Raw genomic sequence first — 27015 nt, 5'->3', positions numbered from 1 at the left:
TTTTTTTTTTTTTTACGGGAGGATCTGCAGTACATTATGGTTAAGGAAGGGGTAACTCAGCTGTAAATTCTTTTTAGGATGTGACAGTTGTACCATCATCCATTTAATCACATACAATGCCACTGAAATTGATATTTCTATCACTCATATTTCCACTGTTTCAAGAATTACACTGGAGCAGTACTCCTGAAATCTCCTTCATAAAAGAGCATTTAAAAATGGAGTACAGAATTTCCACTCTTTATTGTATTCTTAATTTCAGTTCTTGTACCATCCTTGAATGTCTTGTGTGTAACTTTGGTGCCACTGACAATCTCTGCATATCACAAGTATTTGTTTCATTTTGTGACAGGTCATTCAATAATACCCTGCTACAACAGATTTCAAAGGCTTCATGCATTGCTGTTTTAAGACCAAAACTTATTTCATTTGATATTTCTCTATCTCATTTTTTCACCTGTTGAGTCATAACTGTTGTTTATTTACACATTTCATTACAGAGACTCTATACCATGGAGTGTCTTTTCCATCATATATTGCTATCTACCCAGTGCTGTTTCAAGAATTACACTGGAGCAGTACTCCTGAAATCTCCTTCATAAAGGAGCATTCAAAAATGGAGTACAGAATTTCCACTTTTGATTGTATCCTTAATTTCAGTTCTTGTACCATCTTTGAATGTCTTGTGTGTAACTTTGGTGCCACTCACAATCTCTGCATATCACCAGAATTTGTTTCAGTTTTGTGACTGGTCGTTCAATAAGATATTTTTAATCTTGGATCACATTTCCCCTACATGCTCATGCCCAGAAGCAAATGTTCCAAGTCCTGCTTTAACTTATTACTCTGCTACCTCTTTATCTGACTTACTGATCATATAAACCTTTGTACTTTTATTAGTTGCCCATTGTACTTTTGTAATCATTGTTACTACAACTGCCTCATAGTCACGCATACCAGTTTCAGTGTGGGCTTCCTCAGAAATGAAATATCATGTAGCTAGCGCCTCCTGTCAGGTAGAATGGTCACCTAGTGCAAGTCTCTTTGATTGATGCCAGTTCAATGACTTGGGTGCCAATGATAATCTTGTGATGATGAAGACAACACAACACACAGTCCCCAAGCAGAGAAAATCTCTGACTGAGCCAAGGATTGAACCCAGCTAACCATTCTGGAGACAGACGACTTGAGCTTCATCAAAAAGGTCAGGTCTGTTCATCACAGTTACATCTAATATATTTCAGTCATGAGTGGGCTTCCAAACTATGTGTTCTAAGTAGTTTTTGGGAAATGTATTTAGTAACACTTCACCAAAAGTATTATCACACCCACTACATTTTTATTCCAATCAATTCTTGAATGATTGAAGTCCTTCAATTATGACACTATGACTGATGATTATGTGTGTTAATGAGCTGACTTTTTTTCTAAAGCTTTCTGTTACATTTGTGGATGAATCTTGTAGTCGAGTGATACAGTTATAAGTTTATGTCATCCTTGGTGCTGTTTGCAAGGAACTTTTCAACAGAGCAGAAGTTTGCCAACAAAGTTCCTTCAGGCTCCTCTTAAACAAGCACTTTGTCAGTAGCTTAACCTTTTATGATTGCCAGTAAGTTATTGAAGACATGTGTCCCTGAACAATAGAACCCATTTTGGACCAAAGATAGTGCTTCTGGATCATTTATTCCTGGCGCTAAACTTGGGAACTAAGCTTTTAGATGAGAAAAAGTCTAAACTTTATATAAAAAATTCATTAATAATGAAATATAGTGGGAAGTAGTAGTCAGGAAACCCAGTTGGATAAATAGATTTCTGGAAGACATTCTTGAATTCAAGTGACATGTTGCTCATATGATGACTTTTCAGGCACTGGAAAGATTACTTTGGCTCACAGAGTTACTCTAAAATATGGCCCCATATTATATTATGAAACGAAAGAAAGTAAACAATGAAAGCTTCTCTTCATGTTTATGTCACTAATTTCTGTGAACACGTGTGCTGCAAATAATGGCTTCTTGCAGTATTCCAAAAATTCGGAGTTTATTACCAAATTAGAAACTCCAAAGTTTAACACTACCATTCCCTTTTATTACAATATCCTTAAATTTCAGATATATGCTGAGTGGAAATCTCTTACACTTTCCAAGTTGCATTTAGAGCATGTTTTTGAAGTTCATACTGTGGCAGGCTGTTGTAAATGCTACATAAATGCCAAAGATATGGTTACAACAGTAAACTGGTGACATATAGCCAATGCCAGTGTTTTTATACAGACAATCATCAATTCACACTGGGAGTCTCCATGTACCCATCTGTTTGTGAACTTCCATGATCATCTTGTGAAGCAGTAGCTTTGTGAACACATTTAACCCTTAGGACAGTAATTGCTGGGATAGTAATTGCTGGGATCCAGAACACTGTTAATGTTAAATTTCATTCTGTGTTCAATTTCTTTAGGTACTGCACAGCTTCAACAGTTTCTCTTCTTTTGTATTGCCACGACAATGGATGTACAGCAAACGTACAAATTTCTGAAACTTGATGCAGTGCACACACCCCTGTTGTTATTTTGCTATTATGAATTTTCTATGGTACCATATTCAATCACAGCTATTATTGTTTGACACCTCTAAACATGTGAACATCCTGTTTTCCACAATGTAGATGCTGCAGCACTCAAATCTAGCCTCACACACACTTGTAACGTGGAAAGTATCTAAGCAACCTTTTTGTGACCTCAAAAGATCATATATAATGTGGACTCTGAGAAGTATTGACTTCAAAACCCCACAGCAAAATTTATCATCACAAGTAACTGTTCTTGTTTACCTTTTATAAGTTAGCAAACTCAATTTTTTCTTCTATTTATTTTTCCCCTGCCTTTGTCTTGTTGCATTTATTGGACCACTGAAGATTTATGATGTCACAGCCATTAGAATCAGAGGTTGTCCAGATCTGATCAAGATCTATATTACTGATACTTCAGATCTGACCTAAAATAATACCTGCAAAATATTGCATGCTAACAGATAACACAGCAAAAATGATAAAACATGCTATGAGAAATAAGGAAAGTAAGGCAGAAGAAAAATAAACATGACAACAACTTTCCTTTGCTCTCTTAGCATAGTTAAGGGGCATCAGCCATTAATTCATCAAAGTACTTTTTCACCAGGGCACTAAGCTAGTATTTCATAGTGGCTGCATGATCTGTGACACAGTAGGGCTATAGTGTATGTTATCATATTCCACATGCTACAGGAACTCATGAACCTTGAAGTGACTGCTGCATTGTATGGAGGATGTCAGTATCGTTAACAAACAAGCTCATTAATATAAATACTTTATTATATCTCTCACATCACACTGCAATATGAGATCCAGACCGCATTGGAACAATAAGAGAGAAACGAACATCATAATCAAAGAAGCATAAAGCACAAAGATCCCTCACACACTCTTTGGTCAAGGATTGTTTGTACCTTCATGACTGTCCTCACCTTTATCAATTCTTAATGTGCCCACCACATCAACACCCCCTCTTCCCCCCATTTCACAGAGCTGTAGTTCGGTCACACATTGTGTTAATCACTTTCATGTAACTTCACCATCTACATTGATGATGAAAAACCAGATGCACCACAAGGCCACAGACACCTGCACATCTCCACTCTGCTCGACCAAATTTCCACAACATCAAGGGCAGACTGTATTTAGTAAACTTTTAGAAACATTCACTTGCTGTGTTTTTTAGAGTTTTCTGTGCATTGATGCCATTTAGTAAATTTCATGCTGTAGCTTTCAGCTGAAGTTTCTTATTGTTTCTAGTGAAATATTTAAGTAAAATTTTCATTCACTGTTTTAACATCATTGAGTGTTCCAGTGGCCTCTTGAATTTTTGGTTTTAGCTAGTAATTTTGTGAAGTTTTATTGGTATTGGTATTAGTTGTGGTTTATTAGTATTAATAAACATAGTTGCTTTCTTAGTAGAGAGAGAATTTCATGGTTGCTATTGTTAGAGGAGCAGGAGTGTAAGATCTGTGCCCTTCAGGTGCAGTTACAACAGGTAAAGGAGGAAATAGATTGGTTGAGGAGGGTGAAGGGTGCTAGGGAATGGGAATTGTCAGCTAGCTACAAGGCAGCTAGGAAGAGGAGGTATTCAAACAGTTATACTTTGTGTATATACAATAGATTTGACCAACTGTCAGAGTAGAGTGGAGAGGAGACTCTTGTAGCTGTAGGTGTAGGGAACATGCAGCAGTCCTCACCAGGTATGAGGCCTAGGTTAGTTACAAAGTCTAACAGAAAGAAGAAGGTTCTGCCACTAGATAGTCCGCATGGTAGATGTGTGGGCCAGCAGTTGCAGGAAGTGTTGGGGAGTGAGTACCAGGTCATCAGTGTTGTGAAGCCTAGTGCAGGATTGGATGAGGTGAATGACAACATAGGGCAGTTATATAGGAATTTTAGGAAGGAGGATCAGGTAGTGATAGTGGGTGGAGCAGAGAGTAGTCTTGATAGGAATGGGGAATATGATGTAGCTGGTGACCTGGTAAAGATAGCTACTCAATCTGGAGGCACTAATGTGTATTTCATGCATGATAGGAATGGGGAATGTGATGTAGGTGGTGACCTGATACAGATAGCTACTCCAACTGGTGGCACTAATGTGTATTTCATGCAATTAATTCAGTGTCATGATTGGCCTCATCTTACTGCTGCTGTTAGGCATGTTAACATGGGGCTGGAGAAGGCACTGATGGCAGAGGGCATGCGTCACATTGCTGTGGAGCCAGTTGAGTCTATCCGTAGATCGGATTTCACTAGGCATGGGCTGCACCTCAATAGTTATGGGAAGGGGAGGCTGGCAAAGTTTATAGGTGACAGTGTAGTGGGTGGTGGTGGGATCACTCGTGGAAAAATTCCTGTAGGAGTCGGTGTCAAAGCTGCACCTTTTCTAGATTGAAGTCAGCTGACAGGTATACCTGCTTAAAGGAAGTCCCTCTGACTAAGGGCTCATGTTTCCAAGTAGAAAAGGAATTAGTACAATTCATCAAAATATAAGAGGTACTAGAGATAAAGTTAGTGAACTGCTTATACATGTTGTCTCTAAAATTATTGGTATATCGGAGCACCACTTAAATAATTTTACAATGCAGAGGCTTTCTTTTCCAGGATACAGATTAGCTGGCTGTTTTTCAAGGAGATCCTGAACATATATCTGAATCTTGTGAACGGGCAGTTGAATTTAGTGAAACTAAACGTCTAACTGTTGTTGTTTATAGATCCCCTAAATCTGACTTCAGGGCATTTCTGCTCAAGCTAAAGAGGGTTCTTGATTTACTTTATAGGAAGTGCCAGAAATTAGTTATATGTAGTGACTTCAGTAGTAATTTTGTATATGATGGTGCAAGAAAAACAATGTTGGTAAATCTCTTACATTCATATGACCTGACACAGACCATGTTTTCCCAGGTAGGGTGTAGGGGAACAGTAGCACAGCCATAGACAATATTTTTATTCATTCTTCACTACTAGATGGGCACTCTGTTAGTAAAAGGGTGAATCACCTTTTGGACCATGATGCACAAATTTTAACATTAAAAGGCTTTTGTACTCAAACAAATGCCGCATTTAATTACAAACTATGTAGGAAAGTTAATTTAACAGCAATAGAGAGTTTTTTAAACTTCGTCAAGAAACAAGAGTGGCAGGACGTTTATGGTGCTGATAACATAGATGACAAATATAATGCTTCCCTTAACACATTACTGATGCTCTTTGAGAGTTGCTTTCCGTAAGAACATTCTAAACGGGGTACTAGAAGTAAAAGGCAGCCTGGCTGGCTTACTAGTGGTAAGAGGAATTCATGTAGAACCAAGAGGGAATTATATGTTAGAAATAGTCAGAATCAGGCTAAAGTAGCCCATTACAAACAGTACTGTAAGCCGCTTAAAAATGATATTAGGAAACAAAGAGTATGTGGTATGCATATAGAATACCTAATTCATAGGATAAAATTAAAACCATATGGTCAGTTGTGAAGGAAGTGTGTGGTTCACAGCACAAGGTCAATGATATAAGTCAGTTTGTAGTAAAAATATTTCTGTTACTGATAAATCAGATATATGTACAGTATTTAACAAACATTTTCTGTGCATTGCTGGTGAATTAAATAAAAATTTAGATTCTACAAGGAATCATATAGCTCTCTTCACAAATGCCTTTCCGAGATTAAATCACTGAAGATTAAGGACTCTGATGGTTATGATGGAGTGCCTAGTAGAATATTAAAGTACTATGCTGCACATGTGAGCCCTGTATTTAGCCACATTTGTAATTTTTCCTTCAGGAATGGTTAGTTTGCTGAATGATTAAATTACTCAGTAGTAAAGCCACTTTATAAAAAGGGAGAAAGGGGTAATACAGAAAATTTTAGACCTATTTCTATGCCATCAGTGTTTGCTAGTTATTGAAAAGGCTGTGTATGTAATGATAATTGATCATTTTGTATCACAATTGGTCCATCTCTTACTTTAGCAACAGACAGCAAAAGCCAATTATTTACAGTGTTGACAATGGCTTTGACGTGGGATCTGAATGGGGTATGGTCAAATGGGGGGTACCCCAGGGATCAGTGTTGGGGACACTCCTGTTCCTTATTTACATAAATGATATGTCCTCTAGTATTACAGGTAACTCTATAAAATTTATGTTTGCTGATGACACTAGCTTGGTAGTAAAGGATGTTGTGTGCCACACTGGCTTGGTTTCAAATAGTACAGTTCATGAGATAAATTCATGGCTTGTACAAAATAAACTAACACTAAATCAGAGTAAGACTCAATTTTTACCGTTTATAATGCACAATTCAACAAAACGTGACATTTCAATTTCACAGAATGGGCATATGATTACTGAAACTGAACAGCTTAAATTTATAGATGGTTAGACACATAGTAAACTGTTGTGGAAAACCTAAATTGAGGATCTTGTTCAAAGTCTTAATGCTGCCATTTTTATTATTCGAACAGTATCTGATGTAAGTGATCTGCAAAACTTATATACATTCACTTATATATACAGGGTTGTCCATTGATCATAACTGGGCCAAATATCTCATGAAATAGGCATCAAACAAAGAACTACAAAGAACAAAACATTTCTAGCTTGAAGGGGGAAACCAGATGGTGCTATGGTTGGCTAGATGGCGCTGCCATAGATCAAACAGATATCAACTGCGTTATTTGAAATAGGAACCCCCATTTTTTATTACATATTCGTGTAGTACATAAATAAATATGAATGTTTCAGTTGGACTACTTTTTTTGCTTTGTAATAGATGGGGCTGTAATAGTCACAAACATATGGCTCACAATTTTAGCCTAACAGTTGGTAACAGGTAGGTTTTTTAAATTAAAATTCAGAATGTACTTATGTTTGAACATTTTATTTCGGTTGTTTCAATGTGATACATGTACCTCTGTGAACTCATCATTTCTGAGAACGCATGCCGTTACAGTGTGATTACCTGTAAATATCATCTTAATGCAATAAATGCTCAAAATGATTTCTGTCAACCTCAATGCATTTGGCAATACTTGTAACGACATTCCTCTCAACAGTAAGTAGTTCACCTTCCGTAATGTTCGCACATGCATTGACAATGCGCTGACACATGTTGTCAGATGCTGTCGGTGGATCATGATATCCTTCAACTTTGCCCACAGAAGGAAATCCAGGGACAACAGATCTGGTAATACACCTGTCATGAAATATGCTATTCAATACCGCTTCAACAGCACACGAGCTATGTGCCAAACACCCATCATGTTGGAAGTACATCACCATTCTGTCATGCAGTGAAACATCTTGTAGTAACATCGGTAGAACATTACATAGGAAATCAGCATGCATTGCACCATTTAGATTGCCATCGATAAAATGTGGGCCAATTATCCTTCCTCCCATAATGCTGCACCATATATTAACCTGCCAAGGTCGCTGATGTTCCACTTGTCACAGCCATTGTGGATTTTCCATTGCCCAGTAGTGCATATTATGTGGGTTTACGTTACCGCTGTTGGTGAATGATGATTCGTTCCTAAATAGAATGTGTGCAAAAAATCTGTCATCGTCCCGTAATTTATCTTGTGCCGATGGCAGAACTGGACACAATGTTCAAAGTTGTCACCATGCAGTTCCTTGTGCATAGAAATATGGTACTGATGTAGAATTCTCAACACCCACGTTTTTGAGAGTGCTGATTCTCATGCAATTTGTCTGCTACTGATGTGCGGATTAGCCACGACAGCTGCTAAAACACCTACTTGGGCATCTTCATTTGTTGCAGGTTGTGGTTGACATTTCACACATGGCTGAACACTTCCTGTTTCCTTAAATAACATAACTATCCGGCGAATTGCCTGGACACTTGGATGATGTAGTCTAGGATACATACATAGCACACGCCCGTTTGGCATTTTGATCACAATAGCCATACACCAACACAATATTGACCTTTTCTGCAATTGGTAAACGGTCTATTTTAACATGCGTAATGTATCACGAAGCAAATACCATCTGCACTGGCAGAATGTTGCATGATACCACATACTTATACGTTTGCGACTATTACAGCACCATCCATCGCAAAGCGAAAAAAGTGGTCCAACTAAAAGATTCTTATTTCTTTATGTATTACATGAATATGTAATAAAAATGGGGGTTCATATTAAAAAAAAAAAAAAAAAAAACAGTTGATATCCATTTCACCTATGGCAGCACCATCTGGTTTCCCCCTAGAAGCTAGCTGAGTTTTGTTCTTTGTAGTTTTTTGGTTTGATGCTAGTTCATGAGATATTTGGCCTGGTCACTGTCAATGGACCACTTATTCACTTATGACATTTGTTATTAACAATCAGAACGAATTCAAAAGTAATAGCAGTGTACATGGCTACAACACTAGGAGAAAGGGCGATCTTCACTACTCAAGGTTAAATATAACTTTGGCTCAGAAGGGGGTAAATTATGCTGCCACAGAAGTCTTTGGTCACTTACTTAATAGCATCAAAAGTCTGACAGATAGCCATATAGCATTTGAAAGGAAATTAAAAGAATTTCTGAATGCTAACTCTTTCTACTTATTAGATGAATTTTTTGGATATAGTAAGTGGGTAATTTCCCCACACCCCTCCCAACAACAAAAAATATTAAGTGTCATGTAATATTTTGTATAATATAATATCTTGTATGGACACCTTTTATTAACCTGACACGTTTCACATCATTACAAAATGTCATATTCATGATCTATGGAACAAGTACCAACCTAATCTAATCTCTAACCTAATCATTCAACATGAAACCACAAGCATTTGCAAGGCTCACAAAATCATCACCATACTCCCCAATCAATAAACTGGGCAAAGCTGCAGGAGAAAAGAACTCATCTGGTATTTTTAATGCTTTATCTTACACCAGCTTGGTGACAGAAATTTCCTGCCTTCCTTAACTGTGGTTCTCAACCCCAGCAGCACTATGACTCTGCATAGGAGGATAAAGCAGCTTTGAGCATGCAAGGCATATGCTCCTCCATCCCATAACTGCAGGGATGGTAGCTCATAGTCCACACATGTTTACAACTGCACAAAAGCTAAAGTTTCTCTCCTTGGAACTACTCTAATCTATGACCCAGTATCCACTAGGAAATGAGCTCCTAACATTTTGTCCATTATAAATACTCTTTCAGAGCAATCAGCTACTGATATTGTTGCATTATTGTTGAATGGTAGGCACTCTGTAGTATCTGGACAAGCATACGCACCTACTGGTACTCGTTGAGAGTGTTTGGCTACATGGAGGATTGTGTGCACTGTCTCATTGCTTTGCCAAAATGCCTGTGGTACTAGTACCAGGATCTGTGGTCTTCAGCAGAGTTATGTTCATTCTTATCATCATGGTCTCCCTTCCTTGCAAGCCGTGAATTAAGCCTAACCAATTCATTGATCAATTTGTCCATAGATGGCTCTGGTGCTGAATGACACTGCAGACTGTGAAATGTGTGGAAGGGGGCCAACTTCAGGTGCAGCTGTCTGAGTGATTTGGGGCTATCATCCATAACTTTCCTCATCATGGTACACTAATTACTGCCCAAAGAGGCATTAGCCACAGCACCCACCTTATACACTGATTCACCACTGAGAGTGCAGTGTAAGTAGAGAGAATAGCTAATCCATTCCGAGGTAGCCAATGGAGCCAAAATAGCTTAAATGATCCCTCTGACAACAGTTTGTTCCCCATCAGTGTACATAGTCATTGGAGTATATAGAATGGGAAATCACTGGCACAAAACGCAGTGTTCTATATCTGACAAAGTCATGATTCTGATGATAAAAGAAAATTCTGTAGCACAGTTTCATTAAATAGTAAGTGTGATTGTTGACCCAAAACATTGTCAATTTGTTCACTTGCACCTAATTCCAGCTCACAAATAATTAAAGTAAACTGATCAGCACCTGAGACAATGCCATGAAACCTGAAAATGACTTCCTACTGCGTAATCCAAAGTTGTGCTCTTGTAGATCAGGAGGAAGAAATTTTAATGTTGCTGACTCTGTTACTGTTGTTGTTGTTGTTTGAGATAGTGCTGGGAACTGCAGCAGCTGGCAGTGGTACAGCACGGCTTACCAACAACAAACCTTGAGATTCTGTCTTTACTGTGTTGCCATGATGAAAGGGAAAAGTCTCCATTCAGTTTATGGTCATCACTTTAAGGAGTATGTCAATATGATGTTCTTTACTGAACAAGCTTGTTAATAACAACATTTTATTATATCTTTCCACACCACTCAGTAACATAAGATCCAGAACACATTAGAACAACAAGAGAAACCAAAGAACACCATAATAAAAAAAAATCATAAAAGACAAAGATCATTTGCATATTCTAAGATAAAGGTCAAGGATTGTTTTTATCTTAATGACTGTCCTCAAATTTCTTGACTCCCAATGTGTCCACCAAAGCATCATTTGTATTGGTGACAAAGGGATCCATATATTGATATACATGTCCAAGCATGGAGTATGACATAGAGTGAGCACTGTACTGGTAGACTACGATTTATGTGAGACAGGCCATATCAGTTCACCAGACTGGAGCTCTACAAATCACTGATGCAACAACACAAACAAATGACTACACCAAAATTGCTGGCTTTGTATTGACTACTGCCTGAAAGAAATCGTTACCAACAAGTTGACAGTTCACTAGAGGTGTTTGGCCTATCTGGTTAACCAGCAAGTAAATCACAGTTTGGAGTAGTTGTCTCTGTTTCTATCATTGCACACAATGAGCAGTCAGAGCTTGATCAGGGCAAATAGAGATGTGGTAACCATTTGACTGTACTACACATAGTTAGTGGATAAGATTAACAGGAAAGTAAATCAGAACTAACAACTAGTGCATTCCCTCTTGTTACCTCCAGTGCTACAATATGAGGTGATGAGGAAATAGAAGAGGAAGTAATTTAATGAAACTGTGGACAGACAGTGCTACTGCCTGACAAATATAGTAAAGCACCCAGAATAAATGGTTTGATGTCAACATAAGTTCACACATATACAAAACATTTGTTGTTATATGAATGATTAAAGTTGCAATTTTCAATGACAGGTAGTATGGCAACAAAGGTGCATTAGTGTTTATCATGGTTAGTGTAGTTATCATGTGAGCATAAGAAGGACAAGAACAGTGTCAGAAGTGGAATGATTTCTGTGAAGGACATGGAAATTCCACATACTCATGCGACACATCATTATCAGCTCTTGACTGAGTTTGAAAGAGGCCTTATTGTTGGTCTCTATTTGTGCAGTTTTCAGATTTTTGTGGAATTCAGATTTGACAGTTGTCTGAAATTGGACTGCATGGGAATGTGGTGGCAGTTCAACCATCATCAAGGTTCTGGCCAATCACATCTTACGACGCAAAGGTAGGCTCCCCATACTTTGCACCAAGCATATTGTAATCCCTTCACATCTGTGCATGGCATCCAAGACAAAGCAATGGACACCTTACAACATTCTGTGTCCTCCTGTGCCATTGGCTGGAGACTAGCAGCAGAGTGAATTACCATCCCATGCATAGGCTTTTATTATCATCACAACACAGATGGTTGGCAGCAGTGGGAGAGGTTCCATTCTTCTGATGTTTTGGATAGAAACACTTGTGTTACTCCTGATATCATGGTGTGGGGCCATTGGGTATGATTTCAGGTCACAGCGAGTAGTCATCATTGGAACTCTCATGGTACAACAATAAGTCATGTACATCTCCCAGCCTCATATGTTATCTCTCATGCAACAATAATGTGGTACTACACTCCTGGAAATTGAAATAAGAACACCGAGAATTCATCGTCCCAGGAAGGGGAAATTTATTGACACATTCCTGGGGTCAGATACATCACATGATCACACTGACAGAACCACAGGCACATAGACACAGGCAACAGAGCATGCACAATGTCGGCACTAGTACAGTGTATATCCACCTTTCGCAGCAATGCAGGCTGCAATTCTCCCATGGAGACGATCGTAGAGATGCTGGATGTAGTCCTGTGGAACGGCTTGCCCTGCCATTTCCACCTGGCGCCTCAGTTGGACCAGTGTTCGTGCTGGACGTGCAGACCGCATGAGACGACGCTTCATCCAGTCCCAAACATGCTCAATGGCGGACAGATCCGGAGATCTTGCTGGCCAGGGTAGTTGACTTACAACTTCTAGAGCACGTTGGGTGGCACGGGATACATGCGGACGTGCATTGTCCTGTTGGAACAGCAAGTTCCGTTGCCGATCTAGGAATGGTAGAACGATGGGTTCGATGACGGTTTGGATATACCGTGCACTATTCAGTGTCCCCTCGATGATCACCAGAGGTGTACGGCCAGTGTAGGAGATCGCTCCCCACACCATGATGCCAGGTGTTGGCCCTGTGTGCCTCGGTCGTATGCAGTCCTGATTGTGGCGCTCACCTGCACGGCGCCAAACACGCATACGACCATCATTGGCACCAAGGCAGAAGCGACTCTCATCGCTGAAGACGACACATCTCCATTCATCCCTCCATTCACGCCTGTCGCGACACCACTGGAGGCGGGCTGCACAATGTTGGGGCGTGAGCGGAAGACGGCCTAACGGTGTGCGGGACCGTAGCCCAGCTTCATGGAGACGGTTGCGAATGGTCCTCGCCGATACCCCAGGAGCAACAGTGTCCCTAATTTGCTGGGAAGTGGCGGTGCAGTCCCCTACGGCACTGCGTAGGATCCTACGGTCTTGGCGTGCACCCGTGCGTCGTTGCGGTCCAGTCCCAGGTCGACGGGCACGTGCACCTTCCGCCGACCACTGGCGACAAGATCAATGTACTGTGGAGACCTCACGCCCCACGTGTTGAGCAATTCGGCGGTACGTACACCCGGCCTCCCGCATGCCCACTATACACCCTCGCTCGAAGTCCGTCAACTGCACATACGGTTCACGTCCACGCTGTCGCGGCATGCTACCAGTGTTAAAGACTGTGATGCAGCTCCGTATGCCACGGCAAACTGGCTGACACTGACGGTGGCGGTGCACAAATGCAGCGCAGCTAGCGCCATTCGACGGCCAACACCACGGTTCCTGGTGTGTCCTCTGTGCCGTGCGTGTCATCATTACTTGTACAGCGCTCTCGCAGTGTCCGGAGCAAGTATGGTGGGTCTGACACACCGGTGTCAATGTGTTCTTTTTTCCATTTCCAGGAGTGTATTTTTCAACAGAACAGTGCTCATCCAAATATGGCACATATCTCTGACACGTATCTGCATCAGCTGTCTGCATGATGAGGTACTTTCATGGCCAGCATCTGCCCAGATAGAACATTTGTGAGACTAGCTGAGACATGAATTGCAGTCCAGTATCCAATGGCAAGTCACAAGAGTTGTGGGCCAGGTTGCCTCAAGAGGATAGAACAGCTTTATGACAGCCTTTCCAGCCAAATCAGCACATGCATCTAGGCCAGAGTGGGTCAGATTGATATGTGGGCTCACTTCAGCAAATCATTTATAAATTTAATTTCATTCTGTAATCACAGAGATAACATCACATATCCTCTCAACATGTGAAGTTCCATTTTGTTTCCTACTACCCTTCTGGGTTCTTCATTCACTTTTTCTGGCAGTATACTTTAAATGCTGTGTAAAGAAACATGTATCTTGAAGTTTACGTCACAGATTCTTGTTAGAAAAATGTTTTGTCTGAGAACATTATTACATTTTTAATGAGAGAATAGATTTTTCTTAGATATGTGGCAGGTTTTTGAACAATTCTAGTGCAGTCAGACTCTGCATGAATTAAACATATTGGGACATATGCCAAATTCATTTAATTTATGCTGCTCATAATGTATTTAGTGTCACACATTATTATTATGTAAGTCTTTTTCAGGTCTATGATATTTTTAGTAAGGAACTATTAGGATGAACTAACTTAAGGTGAATGCATAAAGATCAAAACAATAATCTAGATCTCCTCCTCTGGGAAAAAATGCTGATAACTGTATTAAAAAAAATTGGTACTTGGATCTGAGGGTTAGTAAGGATACCACAATACATCATGTATCATTGTATGAGGCTGTGTGTTTATTTGTAAAAGTGGAAAATAGATCACTGATAATTAACATATAATAAACATGTAAAGGGGAAATGATATCCTGTATGTGGGGTTTGAGGAAGTTTAGGTACTCCAGGACCATGGAAGCCGGTTGTTAGGAATTTCCTTCATCTCTTCAGTAGGAGCACTTTGGAAATCTCTGCCTCTGGACAAAACTGCTCCATAAACCAACACTATAATTCACTGTGGACAAGCAATAATTGACATTTGCATAGTATCCTATTGGATCATTCTCTTCACCCCAATTCTTAACTCTGGATGCTCCAGTGTTGCCTTAGAACAATGAGACTGGTTGCCCTAAAATAATTAAATTCATTGCTATCATTAATAACTTGACATCCATTGTGGGATAAATGCTTTCTCCAGTCTTCCTTATATACAGCACATGACAAAAATAGTGATGCACCCACAAGAGGAGGAGGAGGAGGAGACAATGTGGAAATTCATGTGTTGAGAGGGTATTCAGTGTCATGTCAGTGCTTACAACAATGAGTCAAATTCACAATGAACTTGGCAGTATAGGCCATTTATCAATATGACGTTGTGCCCAATTTGGTGTGGATGCATACAGTTATTCAGCTGGGAAAGGTGTCATAAGGCTATTGTATCCTCTCCTTAGGCAATCTGGCCCACAACTTTTGTATCTGGTCCTTGGCATCGTGGATACTCTCACTGGGACAGAGTTGACATCTAAGCTGACCCACAGATGTTCTATAGATGATAGATGTGAGGATCCTGCTGCCCAAATGAGTACCTCAACATCAAGTACACGAGAAGTAACACATGAAGTTGCAGGATGTCTGTGAAGAAACATTGTGCCATCTAAGCCCCCTCCATCACTACCAGCTGGACTTTAACTTATATTCAGTGGCTCTTCAAACCATGATGACACCATGAGTAAAACCACTGCACTTTTCCAAAATATTGGAAGAATGAGCCACCTGCAGAGGTGACTGACATATCAAGAAAAATGGTCATCCAGTGTAGTGGAGAATTGCCATTTATTGCTGAACTTAATGTGCTGTCATTCATCAATAATACATACTTCCAGATCATGGCTCCACTCCAGATATAGCCATTTGTGTTCTTGGTGTTAATGTTATCCTATGATGGGATGGTAATTTTCTAGTCTGTCTGTTGCTACTCTCTAACCAGAGGTGCAAGCTGATGTAGAATGCTGCAGGGAGGCCATTATTTGTTGTCAGATACCTGGTACAGATGTGACAGACTTACAATGTTCATGGTGCACAATACTGTGATTCTGTCTTGTAGTGGTCAGACATGGTCAACTAGAAACCTGATGACAAGTACACCTGCCCTCATGTCTTTATGCAGCCCATCATTAAGCCTGTCATATCCCAATTATCCAAATTTATTTACTGCATCAATTGATCAGATGTTCATGCACTTTCTGTTATCTATCTGACCTAGGGACAATACTAAAAACAATCAACACAAATGAACTCTGCTGATTGTTCCAAATGTCACATAGAACTGTATTTACATACCCACCAATGGTGTGTATGTGTAGGAAGTTACATTAACATCCAATAATATCTTATGACTGCAGGCAGTGTATAATGATTACCTGTAACATGCATCTAAGTTGTTCTTGCATGATTTCTAACATTATCTTTCAACTTTGCATCAGGGCACCATTTTAGCCTTCCCTTCTCTCTTGCGATCTTGTCAAGAGCTTGATTGGTTCATCTACTATCCACTTGCCTGAATATCTGTCCCATTAGTTCAATTAGTAGCTTCTTTCTCAAGAGCTTATTGGCAAACCTTTGTTAAAACTCAACATCCATGAATCCCAGGTAGGCAGATAATTTACACTCATTACTATATTCTATAATTTTGTTCATGACTTACATGTGGTCCATTCTATGCTATTAACTACTAAAACCAAGCTACTCTATCACTTGATTAAAACTCATTGTATTTCTTATGTAGCTGGTATCAATGTTTGTAAATATCCCATTCATTATGAGCAGGAGCCTATGTGCTCTTTGGTTCTTTAGGTAGCATCTTATCTTTCTTGTGAGGTACAACAATTTAAGTATTGTTCCAGTTTTTCATAAATGTCTCTTAATTCTGATATTTTGTAAATAATTTTACACATTTGAGGTACCATAATTAAGCTTATTCATCTCAGGAACAAAAAAGAAAATCATTCAAATACAGCTGAAATGTCAGTTGCTTTTATATAAATTAAACCAAACTAGTAATCATAGACTGTTTTTGCTGTGTGCTGGCAGCTTCTGGTGCTAACAATGCAGTATGCTACTGAAATGCATCAAATCAAGTACTGCTGTGAAGCATGAAATCGTTAAGTTTTAGAAAAACAGTTTACATTATTAATTGGCACCTCTTTTATACCACAAACTCACTATTCCATCTCAATTCTATACTTACAAAATTAATATATGTTTGTTACTTATACATCACTATGACTCTCTTCTTGTCTATCAAGGAAGGTAGCACAATAGTTAGCACAGTGGATTTATATTGGGGAGAATGATGGTTCAAAACTGTGTCCAGCCATCCTGATCTAGGTTTCCCTACACCACTTCTGGCAAATTCTAAGATGGTTCCTTTGGAAGGGTATAACCAATTTCCTTCTCCATCCTTTCTTAATCTGAAGTGACCACTGACTTTGCTGTTTGGTCCCATCCGAATCAACCAACCAGTCTTCTTGTCTAAGTTGTAAATATTATTTAACATGGTACAGCTTTGAGAATACTCACCTGCAAAGCATTAAATAGAAGCTGATGTTCAAATTTCTTAACACCAAGAATCTGTTGAAACATATCATACAGCTGTTCCTTTGAGAGTATTAGCTCACTGTTGAGAGACTGTTGCTGCATCCTTGATGGCCTTTTAGTATCTTCTTCACCAACTGAAAAATTAAAGATTGCTCCTTTAACACATCATCTGTGACTAGTAAATAAGAGCTTCTAGTTGATTATGTTCCATGAATCATGTTCACAATATATCACTATAAAATGTCAATGATGGTCAAAAGTAAAATGTGTGCAAAGTGGCTACCTGTGGAATGTTTATACCAGTAAATCTTACTGAACTGCAGGTTAAAGCTATTCTAGCTTAAAATTAACTGAATAAAGCACTTCCCCTCCTGCCACATTCCCCATCTCCCCACCCCAACTCAACCATTATGAACTGCATCATAATCAAGTGAAAATATTCCTGATTCTCATATATGGGTATATGACAGAATATCATTTACACCACGTATGTAGCAATAACAAGAATGGACCTAATATTGATCACTATGGTACACATGTAATAATCAGCCTCCACTCTGAAATTTTGTTTTGTCAGGTACAGCAACTAAATTTCTTAATGTGACACACTGCAAACTTTTAGGTTGATAGGACGAAAACAAATTATCAGAATGATCTCTGATAGTATAACATTGGAGTTCTACACAATGAACTAGTTCAACAAGCAAAAGAATGTACAAAGTAGCAGTATTTTATCCGTTAAATTTTGTAATTTGTTTATTGAAAAGTTGTGGAGAGACTCTCCAAAATCCAAAAAGAAACTGACTAAATATCTCACTTTGAGAAAGGTGTGTTATTCTTCTTTTATGCAAACCCTTTTCCAGTACCGTCAGGAAGGAGGTAAACAATGAGACTGGTCAGTAATTATTATCTACCTTATTACACAGTATATTTCAGCTGGTCTGGAATTTTACCATGTGATTGTGATGTATTGTGTATATAATTCAATACACTGCTTATATGTGTATAAAACAATTTTAAAATTTTAACTGAGGTATTATTAACTGCATGGAATACTATCCTCTTGAGAGAGTCAATTTATATGGCAGACAATGGAACAACTGCAAATTGGTTTTAATTGTGCAGCATTTCTCCTTGCACATATTTGGTTGGTTTACCTTTGTGAACTGCCCATATTAACCTCTTTTGAGTTACTTAAAGGAAGTGATTATAATTTTCCTGTCTTCTGTAATAACTTTAGCTCCACATTTGCTAATAGTGAAACCACAAAATCAGTTAAATAGTACCTATATTAATTTAATGTATGAAGTATCTGTGCTAACAGAATTAAGAAATGCAGAAAACACAAGTGCAAAAACAATTTCTTGGACTCACCAAATTGAAACAATAATACAATCTCCAAAAGAACAACAGACTCGATCCCAACTGTGCATCAACACAAATATAAAATAACAGATAATAATAGAAAAGACCTGACTCTTCATGGGCAGTGATCACATTAAACGATTCTACAATGTCAAGATGTTCATCCATCTGCAAGAGATCGGCCAGCTAGAAGAGGCATCTGGCTGGCAGGGTGGCAGCTCTATATACTTCCAAGTGGAGTATTGAACCATCTTTTGTTGACTGTGCGCTACCCTATGAAGACCATCTGGCAGATGTATCTGCCAAAACTATTTATGATCACATGCCTGTCATATCAAAGCATATCTTGGGCCAGCTGCAACCTCTGGTGAAGCTGTTCTGCAGGTTCTGTGAACATGTAGCAGACCCTGGCGGCCGTTGGTGGAGACCTGGTGTTGTGTTGTGGCCGCTGGTAAATATTTGTGTTGACAACATAAGTTTTCCTGATGAACATATGCCCTGTGATGCAGGCATCCCACGTTGGTTGGACGTTAAGTGGGATGCTGATGCAGTAGGCACTACAATGTATGAAGTGGGTGGCCTCAGCAAGTTAAATATCTAATTTTATTAATTTCAGATATTTACAGAGGTTTTTAATTTTTTAATAACTAAGAGACCACAGTAACTCTCATAATATCAAATCAGTACCATCTCAATTTTTGCTCTATGCTTTCCATTTAATTTTCTGTTCCTTACAAGTGTTATTATAATTTGTTTGTGATTTGTGGCCTTTTTTTATACATGTGGTGTCTGTTCTTTCAGGAATTAAGGCAAGGATGACCGACTGATGACTTCAGGCGCAAAGGCACACCATGCTCAAACACTTATGGGAACTCAAAAAATTCCACAAGTAATATGGATAATTGGGAAGAGAATATGCATCAGTAGTGTTTGGATAAGTTGAGAATCTGGGTCTGATGGGAAGTATCCTGCAATAGTCCATGCAGTTGTGATGACCACTATGTGTGGATGACACAGTAGTCAGTGCACCTGCCTAGTAACCAGGAGACCTGGGTCTGAATCCCAGTCCAGTACAAATTTTCAACTTCCCCCACAGATTTAAATGAATACCCACTGGCAGCTAATGTCATTAATTTCTCTGTGGCTTTTTTTGCTGTCTCATTACTTAAATAATGTGTTGTTTTATGGGAAAGTCATTCCTTGTTATAAATGATAAAAGTTCATCCTAAACTACATTACATTTAGGGCTGGCATCCATTTTGTCATGGTGAACGCCAAACTATGACTGTTTCCTTCAGTCCCTGCCCTCTTTGGTTGTATTGTAGGTTTATCATTGAACTACTTATTGTTGACCAAATGCCATTGAGTACAGTATTTGGGGGCAGGAAACCATTATAAAAGACCAGTGAAAATGAATTATCTTGCTACACCTCCAAAATAAACCTTTTAGATGCTCCTGCTTAACTTGTTGATAAGTAGCTGATAAAGGGGATTTACACTTACCTACTGGTGCAATTTCTCTCACACACAAACATTGTTTGTTGGTTGATGGTGAGGAGGAGAGGATTCATTTACATTATCCACAATGATGGTTTACCCTCTCTTACCTCTTTTCCCACTGAAGTCATACTTCCCATAGATATAATACCTTTTGTCAAATGTGTCATGTAATTTTACATGAATTTCGTAGCAATATAAGCACAAAGCACTACACTAGCATGAATCCAGTTATTACCTTTGTACAACAGGATACATTTTATTTTATCTTTTCCCTCATGTTTCCTGTTAATGTGGGGACACTGTGAGATTTTGGACTCGATAAGTGAGCTTACAGGCTCCTACACACTGACTTTGATTCTGGACATTTCTGCATGGATTATCATCTGATTTACCACATGGTACCAGTGCAATATGGCCTGGTGGATTTCATGCCTTTCTTTTGACAATTCCAATTTTTATCACCAATTTCTCCTTCAGTGGAGATACTGGTGATTTAGCAATTGGGGACACGCTCTCTGAATGTTATTGGCCTCGCTAATGGGATGACCATTTCCTAGAAAATTGAGTTAACAATGTGGAGTAGACTATTGATTTAGCTGTTACTTCCAGCAAAGCATGTATACCTGCCAATACAAGTGCCTGGTCTGGATTCAGTTGCTTAATTTTGAGTACATGAATCCCTTTCCTGAAAAACTGACACAGTCACAAATGCAGATAGTGGGTTCAATGTTGGCAGCTTCTGAATCATATATAACTTTTTTGTCTCAGAGAAGTGAGTAACCTCATAACTTAATCTTGTGTGTATTCTTTTCCTCTATAAGAACAGGAGAGTAAAACAGTTCCCACATAATAGTGTTGCTGAACATGTTCCATTTTCATAAACTGGCCAGCTGTATTTCTTGCAGGTCACATGTCCTTTGCAGAGTATGGTGGTATGCCTGCACAGCAGGCACTTGAAACAGTGCATGTAGTTATGATGTATGGTGTTAATTGTAAGTGAATAAATTTTGATTTCGTATGATCTGGAAGTGTCAGAGAAGTATGTGTGTAAGTTAAAGAAGCTGCATTTTTAACAGACCATTAACACTCTTCATAATATTGTTCACATTGAACACTCTTTTACCTTTTCTTTTAGTTCTTAATTCATGATACTCAGAAAATCTCTGCAAGACATAATATCCTTTCTTGAATTTAGAACATTGTGAATTCTGTAAGAAGTTATTTAAGATGACTGCTAGATGAAGGAAAAGTGTACTTCATGAATGAAAATAGATTATTTTCAAATAAAATGTGCTTGGCTGCTGTGCAATTCACTGTTAATCAAGTATTAGTATCTGTTCATATAGTAAAACTGAAAGGTGAGCATTTTTCACATGAAAAATGTCAAAAATATTTTGTCTGAACAGTAACTATCAAATGTGTATCTTTTGTCATCAGTTATATTTTGAGTAACTCAAATTAATGTTAATCAAAATTGTAAATGCTTCTAAAAATCTAGTACAAATCAATCATTTTTACATAAATTTATGTGGATATTGCATCAGAAAATCTGTCTTACAGTTTGCCCAATTCATTTATTTGAACCTTGTGATCTTATGTCAGAAATGAATATTATATATAGCCTGACAGAAAGTAAAGCACCCACAAGACATGGCAGTTATGTAACTGATTGAAGCTGCAATTTTCTGTGACAGGCAGAACATCCATCAGAGTGCACTAGTGTTGTGCATGTTCAGTGTTGTTACCAGTCCAGGTAGTGTATATAAAGGGCAAAAACAAAATCAGATGTTGAGGGATCACTGATAAAGATATGGAGATATTTTGTACAAGTCTGAGACAGCATTATTAGTACCTGACAGAGTCTGAAACAGGTCTCATTTTGTGTCTCCATTTGATTGGCTGATTGAATCACATAATATGTGGAATTTTGATGTGACCGTGGCCTAATGTTTGACTGTGTGGAAAACTGAAAGAAGGTATTGTCATTTTCAAATTTCTAGTCAACCACATCTGGCCATTACAAGGGAGTAACACCATATTGTGCATCAAGCCCATTTTAAGCCCTTCACCTCCGTGCATGTCATCCAAGAACATGTAATTGACTGCGTGAAACAATCTATGTGATTCTGTGCCCATGGTGATGGACTAGGGATTTACCAGCCCAAGTGTATGCTGCAGTCAGTCAACACAATACAAATATTTCATTTTTAGTGATGACATGCATGGTAAATGTCATTGCATTGTGTTCAGTGATGATTCATGGTTCTGCACTACCCTGGATGACCATTGTCAGTGAGTATGGTTTGGACAGGCACAGTGGTGTTTGTTTCAGTGTTATTATGTCAGGAGCCATTGGGTTTGACTTCAAGTCAAAGCTGGTAGTCACTGAGCAAACTCTGATGGCACAACAGTGTGTCACAGACATTATATATGTCTTACCTCTTATGTGACAACCTCATGGTGCCGTTATTCTCATCCACAGACGGCACGTGTCTTTATGAACTGTCGATGTGATGTTGAGTTTCTCTCATGGTCAGCTTGATCTCCAGATCTCTCCCCAACAGAGCATGTCCGGGATCAGCTGATATGGCAACTCTGTCTCAGTACCAAAATACATAATATCAAGAACCAGTTACAACAGTTGTGGGCCAGCATGCCCCAGGAGAGGATTTAATGGCTTTATGATATTCTTCACAACTTAATCAGTACATGCACATAAGCCAGAGTGCCAAATGTCATACTGATGAGTGAGCTTATACTGCCACAATTTTGTGAATTTTAGTCATTGCAGTAATCAATAAATTAACATCACACACCCTCTCAAACCAAGAAGTTTCATTTTGTTTGCTACTCCCGGTATGAATGCTTCACTTTTTGTGTCAGGAACATATATCAGAACATTTAAGGTTGTGTTGTGAGGTGATTTTAACAAATAAATGACCATGAAAAAAAAAATCATGTTAGTGAGCAGTGAAATATAATGTAATTTATGACATTTTTGTTTCATTGAGGTTTACACAATGGATAGATCCATTTACAAATCAAAGAGGCTTTCTCCTGTCACCTTATCATACATCATAAAGAAACAGACTGTTTGAGTGGGAGCTGGAAGAAGCCAAAACTGAATTATCCAGGATTAGGAGAAAGGTTGAAAACTGGCAGACAATAAGGCAGTAGAGAGAAAGAATTTTTGTTTGCAAAAAATAGTTGTAATTAGTTTTCGAGCTGAGTTGAGAGGAGCATGATTATCCAAGAAAAGTATGTGTAGAAAACATACTACTGACCTCATTCATTTTTAAGGAACCCAAGTTCGTATGAGTGACTAAGTTGCACAAAGTACTGCTACTAGTAACTTAGAAAGGGTGAGGTATAGGCACTTCGTTACAGGATATGCTAGGTACAAGGAGGATCATAGAGTACGAGTGAGCTGGGAAGGTAACTTTGTGGACAGGGAGAAGTCATATAACATAGGTGCTGACTTTGTTATGACGGATTCCTTAACTTTGGTTTTGTTGTTTTGGCATTATGCTCAGCTATGTACAAGCAATGAGGAGAAACATGTTAATGTTGAATGTTAATGACACTGATTATGTCTGACTCAGTACACACTGCTCTGTTACCTAGTAGTATTACTGGCAGATGGTGTTTCACTTATTGCCAACATCTTAACACGTCAGGGGAAACAAACTTTCAGAGATGATTAATGACGGTATAGTGGGTGAGTCTCACGTCAGTTATGGCCACATTTCTGATGTGGTATGAAGACAACTGCCAGCAACTAGCACATGAGAGGAGAGCATTATTGCTTTTTCATTTGGATGGAGGTCCTAGTGTTAAACAACCTCATGAAGTTAGTAAGGCAAACATTGGGCTAAAGACAAACTGTACAGATTCTTTAAGATAGCTGTAATAGAATGTACAAGATTTAAGCAGAAAAGTTGGTCAATTAAAAGGGCTGTTAACTGTTGAACTTGTAGGAATCAAGCACTTTGCATCAGTGAGCATTTTTTACAGGAAACACAAAGACACAATGCTACAATTACCGAATTTGAAATGATATGCTGCTTCTGTTAGCAAGCCTATAGATGTGGTCTACTTTGTGTATTTGTTACAAGTAGTTCATTATCAGAAGTTATAAAACTGAAACTAATAAGTGTCCTGAAAAATACTTTAAGAATTATGCAAGTGAATCTACACAGAAAAGGTAACTATTATTGTATGTATATATGTGTCTAAGTAACTTCAACAGGTAATAATTTCCTCTTGGCTTATAGAAAATATGGAAGACCTTTTAAGTCAACTTCATATTCAATCAAAATGCACAACTGTTCTAAATGCCTTTAATTAAACCTCTGAACTGCAGGTATTAAATCACATCAACTGATTAACTTATTAATCTATTAATAAACTTTCAGATAATTGATATAATCAATCTGCTCTTTAGTATAGCAATATTACCCAACAAATCTTAAACAAACTATAGCAAACACACTTCAGAAGAAGGATGAGATACAAAACAAACAAATCTGCCATTGAGCTTTTCTAAAATAATTGAAAGTGTTATGGAAGAAATGTTATCACATCTAGCTTATTAAATAAAAATGTGTTGTTTCTTAATGATAAAAAAGGTTCCAGGAAAAAACTTAAATAGTTGTGTTTTCCTTCTTGAAGTATGTTCTGAATGATATAGACCAAGATTAATAACACTGTTGCTGTTTCTAGACCTACCAAAGCTTTTGATGTGAATCATATGTTGCTTAGAGAGTTATGGAAAAAGGTATATCAGGAGTTGTATATAACTGGCATAAAAGAAACAGTAGAAATACGTCACGGAAATAAAAGTTTTTTGTCATTATGTATTAAACAGTGTACTTTAAGGATTTGCATTAAGCCTTCTGTTATTCTTGTTAAATGTTTTAAAACACCACTTGATAGCAGCCAGAGAAAGCATTGTTTCATAGATGATATCAACATGACATAATGAAGCAAATTTACAGAAGAAGGTCCATGATGTAACTGGTGATAAAATGGTAATATGAGCCTTAGACACACAAAAACAAAAGTTAGAAGCAATACAATGATACAATTAGAGGCCTGTAGCACTGAAAATGTCTCTTACACAGTGTGTGTTACATTTTGTTTATCTTCTGTCTTTTGTATATCTCTTTAGAAGGGACTTTCCTATACCAGTGTAGAAAATTATCAAACAACCCATGTGATATGTAATGTTCCAATGTTGCAATGCACATTTGTCACAGAACTATGCCAAAAGCTTAAATTTTTGGAACAATGGTGGCACACTCCATTCCCCAGCTCATGGACTACAAGTCTGCCAAACCTGTACCTAACTGAGATAGGCCACATTCATTGAGGTGCTCACCATATGGCATGGCTCAGAGTGGAAACGTAAATATTTCACTACTATATACTCAGTGACCTTTATTACCTACATTTACAACATTTTATATACAGCTTCTTTGACATCTATTTACATCTACATCCATACTCCACAATCCACCTGATGGTGTGTGGCAGAGGGTACTTTTAGTACCTCTATCAGTTCTCCCTTCTATTCCAGTCTCGTATTGTTCGTGGAAAGAAAGATTGTCGGTATGCCTCTTTGTGGCCTCTAATCTCTCTGATTTTATCCTCATGGTCTCTTTGTGAGATATACGTAGGAGGGAGCAATGTACTGCTTGAACCCTCGGTGAAGGTATGTTCTCGAAACTTCAACAAAAGCCTGTACTGACCTACTGAGCGTCTCTCCAGCAGAGTCTTCCACTGGAGTTTATCTATCATTTTCTTAACGCTTTCACAATTACTAGATGATCCTGTAATGAAGTGCACTGCTCTCCATTGGATCTTCTCTATCTCTATCTCTATCTGGTAAGGATCCCACACTGGTGAGCAATTTTCATGCAGTGGGTGAACAAATGTACTGTAACATGCTTCCTTTGTTCTTGGATTGCATCTTCTTAGAATTCTTCCAATGAATCTCAGTCTGGCATCTCCTTTACCAATGATCAACTTTATATGATCATTCCATTTTAAATCACTCCTAATGCCTACTCCCAGATAGTTTATGGAATTAACAGATTCCAGTTGCTGACTTGCTATATTGTAGCTAAATGATAAAGGATCTTTCTTTCTATGAATCCGCAGCACAATACACTTGCCTACATTGAGATTCAATTGCCATTCCCTGCACCATGCATCAATTCGTTGCAGATCCTCCTGCATTTCAGTGCAATTTTCCATTGTTACAACCTCTCAATATACTACAGCATCATCCGTAAAAAGCCTCAGTGAACTTCCGATGTTATCCACAAGGTCATTTATGTATACTGCGAATAGCAAAAGTCCTATGACACTCCCCTGTGGCACACCTGAAATCACCCTTACTTCAGAAGACTGCTCTCCTTTGGGAATGACACGCTGCATTCTGTTACCTAGGAACTCTTCAATCCAATCACACAATTGGTCTGATAGTCCATATGCTCTTACTTTGTTCATTAAATGACTGTGGCGAACTGTATTGAACACCTTGCAGAAGTCAAGAAACACGGCATCTACCTGGGAACTTATGTCTATGGCCCTCTCAGTCTTGTGGATGAATAGCGCGAGCTGGGTTTCACATGATCGTCTTTTTTGAAACCCATGCTGATTCCTACAGAGTAGATTTCTA

General features: G+C 38.5%; 1 protein-coding gene across 1 annotated transcript in view; it reads right to left on the bottom strand.

The window, feature by feature from the left end:
* LOC126297751 (calcium-dependent secretion activator-like) overlaps window positions 1-27015 on the bottom strand; it is a 1391877-nt gene that overhangs the window by 811502 nt on the left and 553360 nt on the right. The window contains exon 7 of the mRNA XM_049988921.1: window positions 17448-17599. Coding sequence (XP_049844878.1) covers window positions 17448-17599 — 152 coding nt within the window. The remainder of the gene's footprint in view (window positions 1-17447; window positions 17600-27015) is intronic.

This window comes from Schistocerca gregaria, chromosome X, assembly GCF_023897955.1.
Source record: "Schistocerca gregaria isolate iqSchGreg1 chromosome X, iqSchGreg1.2, whole genome shotgun sequence".
NCBI classification, from domain to species: Eukaryota; Metazoa; Arthropoda; class Insecta; order Orthoptera; family Acrididae; genus Schistocerca; species Schistocerca gregaria.
This window is presented reverse-complemented; position numbering and strand designations above follow the sequence as displayed.